This window comes from Diadema setosum, chromosome 19, assembly GCF_964275005.1.
Source record: "Diadema setosum chromosome 19, eeDiaSeto1, whole genome shotgun sequence".
Lineage (NCBI taxonomy): Eukaryota > Metazoa > Echinodermata > Echinoidea > Diadematoida > Diadematidae > Diadema > Diadema setosum.
In genome coordinates, this window is record NC_092703.1 from 21,283,755 (window position 1) to 21,298,375 (window position 14,621).

The window sequence follows — 14,621 nt, forward strand, 5'->3', positions numbered from 1 at the left end:
TTCGGTCTAGCTCAAAACTCTTTGCAGATGACACAAAGTTGTATGTGCGCTCAGATAAGCCAGGAGCTACTGAGCAGCTGCAAGAGGACTTAGAGGCACTTGAGTCATGGGCAGATAGATGGCAGCTTCGTTTCCACCCTGACAAATGTGTTGTAATGAAAATTGGTCGGTCATGTTCAGACTCCCAATATGTCATGAAGAAAGGGTCTGACACAATTGTCTTGGCTCAAACAAAAGCTGAGAAGGATTTGGGTGTTTTAGTGGACTCACAATTGACATTCAAGGACCATATTTCCCAAGCTGTTGCAAAGTCAAATAAGCTGTTAGGAATTATTAGGAGATCCTTTGTATATTTGGATGAGGATACTGTTAGGCTCTTGTTTAAAGGCATTGTGAGACCCATCTTGGAATATGGTCAAGCTGTGTGGTCACCTTTCAAGCTAGGTGAACAAAGAAGACTTGAAAGTGTTCAGAGAAGGGCGACTAAAATGATTCCGGGGATTAGGCATTTGTCCTACTCTGAACGTCTACGCCACCTTTCACTGCCATCTCTCAGTTACAGGCGAAAAAGAGGGGACATGATTGATGTGTACAAGTATCTACATGGACACTATCACACAAAGGTTGACATGTTCTCTCATAATAGTAATGGACGAACACGTGGTCATTCTATGAAACTGGGAAAACGGTTTGCAAGGTTAGATGTCAGAAAGTATTTCTTTGCTAACAGAGTTGTTGGTATGTGGAACTCTCTCCCAGAAGAAGTGGTCTCTGCTTGTTCCATAAATGCCTTTAAGAATAGGCTAGACAAGCACTGGAAAGGTGTTGTGTTTGCTTATGACTGATTGGGATAGTCATTACATGTATGTGTATTGGTACATAATACATGCTCTTGGTCTCCAGTAGCTGTCAACTCCTGCCATAGGCCATTTTTGGTAATAACACAAATCCGCAATAGAAGTTGAGCTGTTAATTGTATAAGAAGGGTAACAGCGCTGGACAATTGCTTGATTGGAAAGAGAGCATCAAGAGATAACTCTACCTGATCGATGAACAGGCTCTGTCCTACACCATCGTTCCGGAAAAGTAAAAAAAAAAAAAAAAAAAAAAAAAAAAAAAAAAAAAAAAGAACCCGTGGGCCAGGTACCTGGAATCAACCGGTTACGCCCACTCGCCGCAGCCGGATCAACCATGTACCACACCGTCGTATCGCGGTATCGACCTCCTGCACATCATCACTAGCACTGCTCGTGTCTACTCTGCATGAAGTGCTACTATGCTCCGTATACTCCACAGCTGCCTGCATTGTATATCACGTAGCATAGCAGCACAGCGGCGATTCGTGGTCAGATATCATTGATTAGAAAACATCAACAAAAAATGGCATCCAGTAGCGAGGACAAGAAAGTTGGAATAATAGGAAGGTACACAATTTGTAATGTCAGTGTATTTTGCCCTTTTTTCTGTTATAGTGATGATGATCATGTGTTTTGAACCGCAGGTGACAGTCGATAGAAACGGACACGATTGATATTCTTAACGCTCAGTCCCATCCGTTCACAATCGGGTTTGAGAACATAACGTCAGAGTCGCTGTCATTGCTAACTCACGTAATACTAACTGATTGATTAGTTCTATATTACGCAGTTAAAATTTTGTGTTAGCTGCCGCTCGCTGTTCAGGTGTCATCTTCAGCCCTTTGTGTGGTTTTGTGTTCATGATGCATTGTATTGCGTCTACGTCATTGGCGATTGTCATACTCATAGTCTGATAGACATAAGATTTAAATCCAGTGATCATGGTGATATGTAGCATAGGTTGCCAGCCTGTGTGTAACGATTCTAAATTTAAAATGTTGTGTATCTTTTTTGAGAGTTGTCTTTTTGAGAGGTGAAATTCTTGTCCTCCTTTGAGTACATGTGAATGAAGTTTGTTGAAAAAAAAAAAAACACCTTACATTTTAACTATACCGATACACAGACGTCTCTAGTCGCTGTAAAAACACAATCGCACAGCGTCTGGTCGGGCTATAGAATCTAATACATTTCAGCATGTGTCTATGAAGGTAGACTTGTCCTTTAAAATGATTTTTGTAAGATCATTTTATCCAATATCATTTCCACCACATGTCCGTGGGACTTTGTAAGTAGGTGTGAGACTTGGAGTGCATATGTTCATGCATCTATTTTATGACCACAGCTGATCAACATGGTGTGGGTAGTTGCAGCTTGCTCTGTTGCTACAGACAAGGGAATGAAAGCATGCCATGAATAGATGACAGAAAGACAAGCAAAAGGCCATGCCCACGCCAGCTAGGGCACTTCACTGTAACCCAAAGCCCACCCAGCAAGACAGATACTGGGGAAAACTGATGCAAGAGCTACTACAAGACTGTCACTTATGTTTTCCAGCTCCCATATCCGGCTCCCCAGTGTTAAAGGTATTAGCCCACATTTGTAAACCTGCAGCAATTGGTCTCATAGTTAGCATGGAGTTTGGGTATAATTGCAGTAACACCTGTGCAAAATTTCGTTCCAATTAGTCCATTACTTTCATAAAAATAAATGAAAATGCACCGTATGCATGCGTATAAAAACGCTCGCTAGCTCCGGTCCTCGCATGTACTACATGCATGCGATACATGTGTAAGTTAATGTGCGTAGCTAGCCCGCGCTCGTAATTTGATTTTGGGTCGAGTTGACCTGGTTTGAAAATTGATTTTAAAACGATGATTTTCTCTCTTTTATCGAATGGTAGACAAAGAGCAACAGGTGAGGTATGTTACTGTTATAACTTGTACTTGAAGTCATATTGGACCTGTTTTATGCAGTTTTGATTTTCGTGGGTTTGCAAATGTGGGCTAGTACCTTTAACTCCAACTGCCCCCTTTGGTGAATGCTGTATATCACACACCCAGGTAACCCGGGGCGCTCCTTGTACACAGTTATACTGTGGGAGCCCAACGAGTAGCGTTGGGGCTGATCGCAGTTAACACCCATGCTGTGGAATGAATGTGGGACAACTTTTGAAAGACAATGAGACAATAAGAGTCCTGTCTGATAAGTTTTACTTTTCATCTCAGATTAAGCACATCATTTTTGGTGAAAGTCAAGGCGGTAGCAGAGAGTAATTGCTGCAACAAGTTTGCATTTTAAGGACAAGTTCACCTTTATAGAAATGTGGGTTTAGTGAATGCAGCAATATTAGTAGAACACATCAGTGAGAGTTTGAGGAAAATCGCACAATCCGTTCAAAAGTTATGAATTTTTGAAGTTTCTGCTCAGTCACGACTGGATGAGAAGACTACTATGGCTTGTGATGTCACATGAGTACAACGATATAAAGAAAGATTAAAGAAAATTCAACATATTTCCATTTTTCTCGCATAACGAAAGAACACTCAACTTCTCTCTTTCAGAAGGCAGGGGGAATAATATTACCCTTAATATACGTCAGTAACAAGTCGAAGAAAGGTGCACTTTATTCAAAAAGTTAAGTTTTGTGAAACTTCTCTTTTTATTTTCCTTATATCGTTGTACGCATGTGACATCATACACTGTAGTAGTCTTCTCATCCAGCAGTGACTGCGCAGATACTTCAAAAATTCATAACTTTTGAACGTTTTGTCCAATTTTCCTCAAACTTTCACTGATGTGTTCTACTAATATTGCTACATTCTCTCAATCCTTATGTATATGAAGGTGGACTTTAAAGCACAAGTTAACTAGCTTTCTAAATTTGCTTGTGCTCCACCCCGGCCTACCTTCTAAATCAAATGAGTACCCATTATTCTCTAAGAAGAGAGGAGAAGAGGAAGAAATAGGAATGTGATCAATATCTGGAGGTCATTGATGTTGGAATAACATCCATAATTCTTGATGTCTTCATGTGATTTTCCCTGTTTGTGTGTTTGTAACTTTTTATGCCTTAGTGGCTTGATTGGAAGAAGCTGGGCCATGATATTTGCAAGTGGAGGATATCAGGTCACTATCTATGATATCAAGCCATCTCAGGTAAGATTTTTTTCTTGCAATATGGTAACATACATTGTAATTGAATAATCTGATAATGACTTGGATTTTTAAGATTATTTTATGCATTCTGATCCTGAGAACAACATTTACATATAGTAATGCTATGATTCAGACTTTGTATCCACTATGCGAAGTATCATTTGAGTGTAATTTGTGCATTTTTTTAACAATCGGTAGTATAAACATGCACACTAAAGCACTATGTACTAAAGTATGCACTTATGATCTTGCTCACATTGCCAATTTCTAAGCAGTGTAATTTTGTGAACATGTTTGATGATATAATTTGTTCACGAAGGGAAATATTGGTTTTCTGCCAGAAACTGCGGGAGACTACCATTTAAAATTATGACTTGATCATAATGGTTGCCTCTGATATTATTGTATAGACATAAGGAATGTAGGTGCAGGATGTGTAGGACAAACAGCTGTGTGGGTTAGTGTGGGGTTACCCATTGAATGTTAGTACATGTACAGTTGAAATGTCTTATTCAAGCTCTTGCCCCCCCCCCCAAAAAAAAAAAAAAAAAAAAAAACAAACAAACAAACAACAACAACAACCCAAAACTAAACAAAAACAAAAACACACACACACACACAAAACAAAACAAAAACAAAAGAATATCAAAACAAATACAAAAAGACATGAGAATTTTTTTTTGCTGAGAATGTTTATTTGAATTCATTAATATACAAATAGTGAATGGTCTCGAGTGCAATGGTACGAGATTTCGCACGAGGTGAAAGATAGAGGCGCTCTATTCAACGAGGCGAAGCCGAGTTGAATAGTGCACCTCGTCTTTCACCGAGTGCGAAATCTCGTTCCATTGCACGAGTAAAGACCATACACTATTTGTTTTATACAACATCTCGAACGTCAGCGAATTTGGTACTCACATATTCTTGAATTTAGCACAGAAATGGCAACTATTTTCCGTGAAAGATGAAGGAGTAGCCTCACAGTCGCAGTTACCGTGTATGTACATGTTAACGTGTACGTACGTATGCGAAACAAAGTTGTTTACAAAAAATAGTGACAAAAGTACGTGCTTGTAAGCGCGCTTGTAGTTGTTGAGTGCACGCGGCACATGTTTGTTTATTGTGACATCAGAGCGCGTGCAGTAGAACATTTTGATCGAACCAAAATTGCACACTGAGACAGCCAGAGCGTGTAATAGAACCTTTCACTAAATGTCACGTGATGGGCAATCGACCAATTGGATAGCTACATTCTAAATAGGTGTTGTATAATAGACATTATTCAAGCTCTACCCCTCCCCCCCAAAAAAAAACCACAACAACAACAACAAACACCCAGAATATCAAAACAAATTAAAAAGGACAGGAAAAGTTTAATCTCACTGAGAAGGTAAATTCTTATTTCCCTCAAACATCTTGAGAAGCTTTTTGTTTTTTCTTTCTTTCTTTTCTTCCATCTAAACATACTTGTGGAGTCAGGGCAGACAGTATTTCAAATGTATTTCCTCACTCATGTGACTGAATATTACTTGTAAAAGTCACTCCACCTTCAAAGGCATGCATCTAGAAAACACCCAGGTAATGTTGGAGTATCACCGTCTTTGCTATTCCAGGTGGAGGATGCCCTGACCGTCATCAAGGGTCGGCTGGAGGACTTGTCCAAGTCGGGCATGCTGCGGGGAAGTCTATCGCCTGAGGAACAGTTTGCCCTCATCAAGGGGAGTAGCAGTATGCCAGAGGCTCTGGCTGGAGCCACCTTTGTCCAGGTAATTTAGTAAAGGACATTACAGGCTAGGGCCCATAAATCTGGCAGACTATGTAATTGTGGATTGTGCATGTATGTCATTCATCTTATAGGTTAATATGTACTACAAGGAAGTTAGAATATGTTGGAGAAGACGCATAACATGCAAAGCCTGTGAACAATATGTAGTTGGGGTCCTTTCTCGAGATTCAAGGACTGCCGAGTTTACAGATAATTGTTATTGAAAGTGTTAAAGCATTTTATTGATGAAATACTAGTGCCACATATTATTTTTGCCCACCAACCGTTCATCCTTTTGGGTACTAATAGTGTGCTGTATATTGTCATAAGTACTTACACTTCTTTCAGGAGTGTTTACTGTTTTCCAGTACTGCACATATAAACATAGATGAATGGATGAATATATAGAGAATGGAGTGTAATACTCTTTAATCACCTTTGGCTCACACTTATGGGGAAAAGTAATCAACTTGTCAGAACCTGTCAGGCTTACAGTCTCCCCAAATTCAAGTTACTATAAACTCACTTCCCTGCTTGTCTTGGACTGTTGAAATTCATTGATGGGTGCATATAATGAAAATCATCACTTGCCTGTTTTCAATCTGTTAGTCCTTGCCAAAATGCCTACTTAATCAAAAGGAAGAAATTACTGTTGTAATGCTCCAATATACCACTGATGTTGTGTACAACCAGGTAATGAATGGTAAGAAAGTAGTCTGAAACAAACATTTTCTGTAAGAAAACTGGCTTTGTGTCTTATTCCCCCCAGGAATGTGTTTTCGAAGACATCGAGGTCAAGAAGAAGGTGTTCAGTCAGATGGAGGAGTGTGTTGGAGACAACACCATCCTCAGTAGCTCTACCTCCTGTATCCTGCCGTCCAAGTTCACTGAGGGTTTGAAGCGCCACAATCAGTGCATCGTCTCCCACCCTGTGAGTGGATCTTGCTTTTTTCCGTTAATAGCACAAATGCTCTCAGTAAGCTGCTGTTATTGCTTTTCATCCATTTTGTGATGAGCAATATACATCATTGCATTTGCAATTTGTAGTCTTGTTTATTCCCCCCAAAAAAAAACAAAAACAAAAACAAAAACAACCCCCCCAAAAAAAAAAAAACAAAAAAACAAAACAAAACAAAACAAACAAACAAACTCATGGTTTGATTTCTACAAACTTTGCAGAAACATTTCTAGGAAAATGAGTTTTTTCTCTTACAATCTATAGGGGAATGAAACTGAAACACACATGTGGATTGAATGAATGCAGAAATATTAGTTAAAAAACACTAGTGAAATTTGAGGAAAATCAGACAATCTGTTCAGAGGTTGGAAAGTTTCACTACTGTCATTGCTGGATAAGAAGAGTGCAAAAATTTATGATGTCACAGAAGGACAGTGATACAAAAACACGAAAGAATTCAACAGAATGTAATTCTTTGCTGAAAAGTACATATTCCTTCCACTTATTACTGACATGTCAAGGGTAATATTCCCTCTGCCCACTGAAAGAGGTATTAACCCTAAAAAGACTGGGGGGGGGGGCCTTAAAGGCCCCCCCCTCGACATTTCGCGCGATAACTCTGCAACGCGCAATGCTCTCACCGCGATGCTCTATGACTTTTTTCTTTCGAGTTTCCCGCACATTTTGACACCAAATTTGTGACGCCCGGGGGTACAGTTCTGAAGTTACATAACTTTTTGTACATGCACGTGAGGCCGAAAATGGCTCAAAAATGTGATTTTGTGTACAAAGTAAATGCAAATTGAGTTTTTTCACATGGTTCATATAAATATGCTTATTTTTACTCTCAATGGCTAAAATTTATTTGTTTTAGGAGTATTATGCTTCAAAAAAGTGTCTGCCACAAATTTTGATAAAAACAAAAACAAAAACAAAAGGTCGAAAAAACAAAGAAATACATAAGAAATTCATATAACAATAAGATAAATAAGAAATTGATTTTGATACTGAATTTTTTTCAAGTACATTTGCTAAGAATGCCACAAAGAATAATTAGACCAAAAATGAGCACTTTTGGAGCTTTATTTACTGATTTAGATCAAAGAGTCTGATTTCTCGCATAAATTAGCATAATTAATCAAAATGAAATAAAAGAAGACTATTTTGTCAAATTTAAATATATGATCTTGTAGATTACATCGCACACTACCATTGTGCAAATTTCCGCGGCAATCGCGCTATCCACGGCCGAGATCTTAAGGGGGCGGGGGGCCCTTTAGGCCCCCCCCCCAGTCTTTCGAGCTACCAAAATACCCCAGTCTTTTTAGGGTTAAGCCATGTTCTCTTTCTTTATAAAAAGATAGGGTGAAATGAGTCAGGAGAATAAAAAAAAGTTGCAAATGATGATGTAATAAATGGAGATGCATGCTCCACATTGCCTTTTCTTTCCAGATCAACCCTCCCTACTATGCACCTCTTGTGGAGGTTATCCCCGCCCCCTGGACTGACCAGTCAATCATTGACAGAACCAGGGCCATCCTAAGCAGTCTGGGCCAGGCACCAGTGACCCTGAAGAAGGAGGTCCCTGGTTTTGCCATCAACCGAATCCAGTATTGTCTCATCGCTGAGACGTGGAGACTGGTCGAGGTAGGGAATCTCTGCCCCAATCAGTCAAATGCCACCTCAAGGGTATGATGGTACAAACAAAGGGATAGAGTTGATGCAGCTGTGGATTTCTAACAATCTAAAGATCTAGTAAATGCTCAATAACCCAATGCAGCAAGCTATTCATAGTCTCTGGCAGTCGATCTAGGTCTATTCATTGCATTAGTGATTTCAGGAATGTGTAAAGACAACATGCTGAAAGTATTAATACATTGATAACTACAAAACTCTTGAACTTGCTAAGACAAAAATTATAAACAAAAGCAATAATAAACCAAATTTTTCCAATGCAATTACTTTTAACATGCAATATTATGTATCTGTTTGGGAATCCTTTAAAATCTCTTTGCAGTAAAAGTACAAGCATGACTCATAACTGTGTTAATAAGACCTCTTAGAATTTTTGCCCTAAGATTCTTAACTTGCTTTCTATCCTTTCTATGATGCACTAGGATGGAGTGCTGTCAGCAGAAGATGTGGATAAGGTGATGAGTGAGGGACTTGGTCTCCGCTACGCCTTCCTTGGCCCCTTGGGAGTCATGCACCTTAATGCAGACGGTAAGTGCTAGAAATTGATTATCATGCATAGGCCTACTACAACTTGTTTCCTTGTTTTTATACATGTGAACACTTGTGTTGGTGTGTGTGTGTGTGTGTGTAAGATATTCTTGTTGTTATAACTATCTCTGTTCTATCTTTGACTTTTTCTGAACACCACCATTGAAGGTGTATGTGGCATAAAGATTGTGTGTGTGACCCTTGACCCTTTATGTGTTCAGGTACATAGCTTAACTTTCTAAGATATTTCATCAGCATCCATTAATCCATCCAAACTTGACCTGGTTGTAAAATCACAAAACCAACCCGCATGTAGCAACATGCCTCAGTGAGGGGGTGAGGGGGGTTAGGTTACATCTGTTCATTGGTAGTTGGGTTTCCAAACATCTCTGCCACTTGATGAACAAACCACAGCAAAGGCTAAAATCCTATTTGTTCCTGCAAGTATGACATTTCCTTACATAAACTGTCATGACTTGGTGTAGATAGATATACACTTGCATACTTGCAAGCATGAATGCTGTGCTGGTCAGTTCTGGTAAAATTGAAGGCATCAGCAACAAAAAGCATCAGAGTGGAGAGTTTTGTTTCTTTCTAGTTTTGTTGATTACTTTTTGGGTTGTCTGTCCATTTGTCCAACCTAACCATATCTTATCCCAATTCAAGGAAACCTTTGCAGGAAATTTCTCATTGCTGGCCAGGTAAACTGATGGGCTGAAGAGATTTTTGGCCATATTCTTCAAGGTCAAAGGTTACTGAACTTTGACCCCCCCCCCAAAAAAAAAAAAAAAAAAAAAAATCACACTTTTCAGCTGTAACTTCAACAAGTGAGTATGAAACTGTAATATAATCATGTGCTTTCTCCAATTTAAAGGTATGCAAAGCTACTTGGATCGCTATGCTCCGAGCATGCGTGAGGTCCTCTCTACTATTGGGCCAAATCCGACCTACAGCGGCAAGGGTGTAGAGCAGATTGTGGCTGAGATGAATGCCCTCATGCCACTGGATAAACTGGAGGAACGTCGCAAGTGGAGGGATGCGCGTCTCGCTGCTCTGGCCAAGCTAAAACTTGACATGGAAAAGGAAGGACAATGATCTCATGTCAAATCAAATTTCAGTCAGAGATCATAATTATATTTTTTTAATATATTGAGATGCCTACAAAGCTTTAATTATGCAGGTCAGACACTTAAAATGAGTGTTCATGATTTGGAATTGATCATGGCAACTATATCTGGCCATTATCATTAGGTGGCAGTCACCAATTATCTGCAAGCACTCGACACAAAACTAATTCAGGTTAACACATGTGGGACTGTTGGTGGTATTGTATGCTGGTATATGTGGACTTGCATTTCATTTTCTACTCTTGCACCACAAAGCAATATAAGAGACGGTCAGATTATGCATAGATACTGGCTTGTTTATCTTACCCAGCACGGTGTATCTGGGGGTAATTGATGTACTGTTTAGTTTTATGTACTATCTGTGTGCTGTCCCTTATATGGCCATGGACACATACAATTGTATTACCAAACTTTACTTGTATCTGTGATCTTTAACCTATCAAGTCATGGGGTAATTATGTTGCAGAAATTATCATATTTTCCTCATTAAATTGGCAACTCTGTAATTTAATGCATATCCTAGATTGGAGAAAGAGTAGATGGAACTGACTTAATTGATTAAATCTCCACAAAATCAGAAAAATTTGCCACTTTGAAATTTTTACTCTCTGAAATTTGTTGCCAATTTTAGGATTGTTTATAAATGTAGCAATTTGGAGGCCATTGATATTACTGCAGCAGATATTTGTTAAATCTGTACAAACCAGAGAAAAATGCAGGAAGATAATGGTATGCAAAATGCAAAGCATTGCATAAGGACCCTAGTGCATAAAACAGAGATCTGCATTTGATTGAAACTACTTATGCAACAGGGCCATGCTGCACTGTGCATGTTTTGCCTTTCTAGGGCTTCTTGTCCATCAAGGCTGTTTGATTTATTCTCCTCACTAGTTGGGGGGGGGGGGGGGAATCCTGTCATATCAACCTCTTCCCTTGCAGTGACATAATCATAAAGCTGAGCTAAACGTTAAAAATGATATTGTGTGCAATTATGACTGTGTAGCACCAGATAAAAATGGTGTGGGAGACACCTTCTTTTGAACAAATGGTGTGTGTGAGAAATTTCAGCCAAAGATGAGCTTTCCATGATCTTACAACTAGCCAGAAATTTAAGTGAAAACATAGTTCTGGTAAGGGTTTGAGAACCTGCCTTGCACCTTTTCATATTTGCTTGCAATACACTGTATATCGTAAGAATCTACCAAGAAACTTACCTGGCTGACGCGATTTGCCGGGATGATGAGTTGTTTTAGAGTATTTTGAGATCAAAAATAAAAGTTGGTATACCGACTTTTATTCCAGAATGATCCAGGATAACTTGGTCTCAGGGACAACTCAGCCCTATTTCAGACAATTTACACGCAGTTTGTGTACATTTTGGAGTGAAATTTTACAATTCTGCAGGCGCACCAGAACTATGTTTTACCTTTAAGCAATATCTGCGCAATGCCTAGCCGCATGACATTAAAAATAAACTGTTGAAACTGTACTTCTGGGAAGTTCAAGCTTCAGAATTATCATGGGTTGTATTGACTTTATTATATCCACGTCTTCATACAGGAATATGTGTGTATATAACAGTCTACCCTTGATATCAGGAATGAGCTTACATAGTAAATGATTCAAGGTGTTTTTATTGTTTCTGACTGTGGTACTTCCAAGTGTGGAGAAAAAATAAATGACTTCATGTACAGGGAAGCCTCGCTTGGACTGCCAATTTTACCTCGTAACTGGTACCTCGTAAATGTACTGAAAAAAGTGACCAGCGAAACTCTGTAATGGAAAGTTGGGACTGCCGAATTCACCACGTTAAAAGCAGTTCCTCAAATAAAGCAAGCTTGTTATAACTGGTTTCCCTGTTCCAGTTTCTAGTATAATAGGCCATGTCTGAATGAAGTTTGCTTGTTGTCATTCACGGAAGCAGTGATCATTGTGCTACTCTGAGTCACAGCAATATTGAACAAAGAACGTGTTTCCCACATTGTGTCACATGGCATGGGTTAGTAATGTAAAAGAATGGTGTATACTGACCAGTAACTAAGGATGATGCAGCTGCCATATGTGTTACAATCTATCCGTGATTCTGTACACAGACTCGGCCATTTGAAAAGGATCACACCCGTGCCGTCTCCCAATATTCTCTTTCCTTAATTAAACTTCTTTTTTAACAATTGATAATTCTGAGACGACTTTATGTTTACATTTCCTTTCTATGTATTATTGAGGGAAAACTAACAAGTTTTTAATAGTCAGCTTTTCAATAATGTATTCCAATTGGGCATTACCTTTAGTCGGACAAATGTAAATGGTTTCATTGCATAGAGCATTATGCCTTTGTCTTTTTACGAGAAATTTAATCTTTTGATACTTTTTTAAAACAAACGATGTTTTTTCTAGGATTTCTTTGACACTGCTCCTTATAGAAGAGTGAAGGAATGATATGTTCTCTTTCACTGTTCCACACGCACATTCCATAGGTACCATGCTACTCAGTGGCAGTACTCACACCCCGAGTTCACATTAGTCCCCGCGATGCGAGGAAAGTCCTGTGCTGTGGGACTTTCTCCTCGAAAACCATAATGTGAGGAATGTGGGACTTGTCCCCTCGTCCCCGCGAAGCAAGTTGGGTCCGGGGACAAGACGTGGAGGGGAGAGTGACCTTGGGGCGTAATTGATAGCATCCAGCTGTATACATCAAATGTGTGCATACGCAATGTCTGGTTTCAAGTGGCAGAGCTCACCCCAAGCCCCCATTGCCCCTGCGGCTCCAGGATAGTAGAGATAGCAGTGTGGACGGTCAGTCGTAAAACAGATAAGATCACAGGGTCTAATGTGAACGACCCTACATTGGGACAGAAATGGAAAAATGAAAGTAAGAGAGAATAAAACAAAAAGAAATACATTGAAATGGCAATAAATGTATCAATCAGACAAGACAGCAATCATGGAATGAAATGTGAAGCCCCATTATTTTGTTGTGAGTGCTTGGTATATCAATACACCTCGATATATCTGTTTATTTCTTTTTTCTTTTTTTTCATGTCGTTATATACATACATACATGTATTATGCTCATAAATACACACAGGCTACTGGCTCATTCAACGCCACTGTGTTGGTCATGTAACTAAGCCACCTGCTGTACATGACAAAGTAGATTACACTATTGCATTGGATCCGAAGTTAAATACCATTAATTCAAAGTAGAGAACTCTGATACGGCAAATTTCTTTGTACAGCGGAATCTTGTTAATAAGGAGGATGGATAGATAGCAATACCTGAAATAATGAGGTAATTTTGCTGGTCCAAGTCCCTTTATATTCTTTTTTTTTTTTTTATCCCAAACATAACAAGATACCCAATACATGTATAAGAACGGCATTTCAGTGGTCCCAAGGAACTACTTATAACAAGGTTCCTCTGCACAGTGCACTCCCGTTATAACAAAGTGCTCAGGGACCGGGGATTTATATCAGGATTTTGTTATAGCCAAACAGCAGTGTATATAAAGGTATACAGAGGATAATTTTGCAACTTGGATTTTTTACTTCACTGTAACAAGAATTTCGTTTTAACTATGTTCGTTATATCGGGAGTGCACTGTACCAGACAACTGCCATACAGTGTACTCTTTTAGTTGCCAAACTCTCCTCTGCAGAAAATACAAAAACAAATATAAAACGAAAACAACAAATTTAAGATTCCACTTGTCCCCATGGAGTTGACTAGAATAAGAAGACACATGTACAACTATTGATGTACCTCACTCCTTTTAACCTTTGATACAGACTAGCAAGAGATGATTTCCTCACATTTGCTGGTGACTATTCAACAATTAGCAGTTTTGATGTATTTGACTGGAAATATGTACAGCCCAATATGTTTGCAATTGCACTGCTAATACATGTATCTAGTATTTTTATCTCCTGGCAATCTGCACTGCTGCAATATGCATGCAGACCCCTTTTTGGCATTTTCACTAGCTCTTTCAAAGATCAATTCTAGACGGAAGATGGTCACCAACTTACAGTGTATAAACAGCTGAGGAGGAAGAGTTAAGAGAAATATGGTATTTTGCACGTAAAGACGTATGTATGTATACATTACAGCGTATACTCTGTTCACATGTTGCAGCACTGTTAAAAACATTTTGGGGCCCCTGCTTATTGATAAATACAGTGTGCATACATTTAAAGGGATTGTACAGTTTTGGTTGAGACCTAATTTCAGGTTTCTAACATTTTTTGGTGAGATAATGAGAAACCTCTTATGAAATATGAAAGAGCCTGTAATTCTATGAGGAATTCAACGTTTATTTGATGAAAATTGGTTTTGAAATGGCTGAGACATCCAAAAAACGAGCGATTCTAATAAAGTGTGGGACCCACACTTTATTACGATCGCTTTGTTTTACTTTGTTTTTGGATGTTTCAGTCATTCCAAACCCGATTTTCATCAAATAAACTTTGAATTCCACTTAAAATGGTATGCTCTGTACTATATCATAAGTGTTTTCTTGGTATCTCGCAAAAAG

At 38.9% G+C, this 14,621-nt stretch overlaps 1 protein-coding gene across 1 annotated transcript; it reads left to right on the forward strand.

Moving 5' to 3' along the window:
- Window positions 1-1,312: 1,312 nt before the first annotated feature.
- On the forward strand, window positions 1,313-13,017 carry LOC140243141 (lambda-crystallin homolog). Its single transcript, XM_072322869.1, has 7 exons — window positions 1,313-1,424; window positions 3,932-4,013; window positions 5,627-5,779; window positions 6,548-6,709; window positions 8,189-8,383; window positions 8,854-8,959; window positions 9,834-13,017. The coding sequence occupies exons 1-7, from the start codon at window positions 1,381-1,383 to the stop codon at window positions 10,052-10,054; spliced, it is 963 nt and encodes a 320-aa protein (XP_072178970.1). The 5' UTR covers window positions 1,313-1,380; the 3' UTR covers window positions 10,055-13,017.
- Window positions 13,018-14,621: the final 1,604 nt, after the last annotated feature.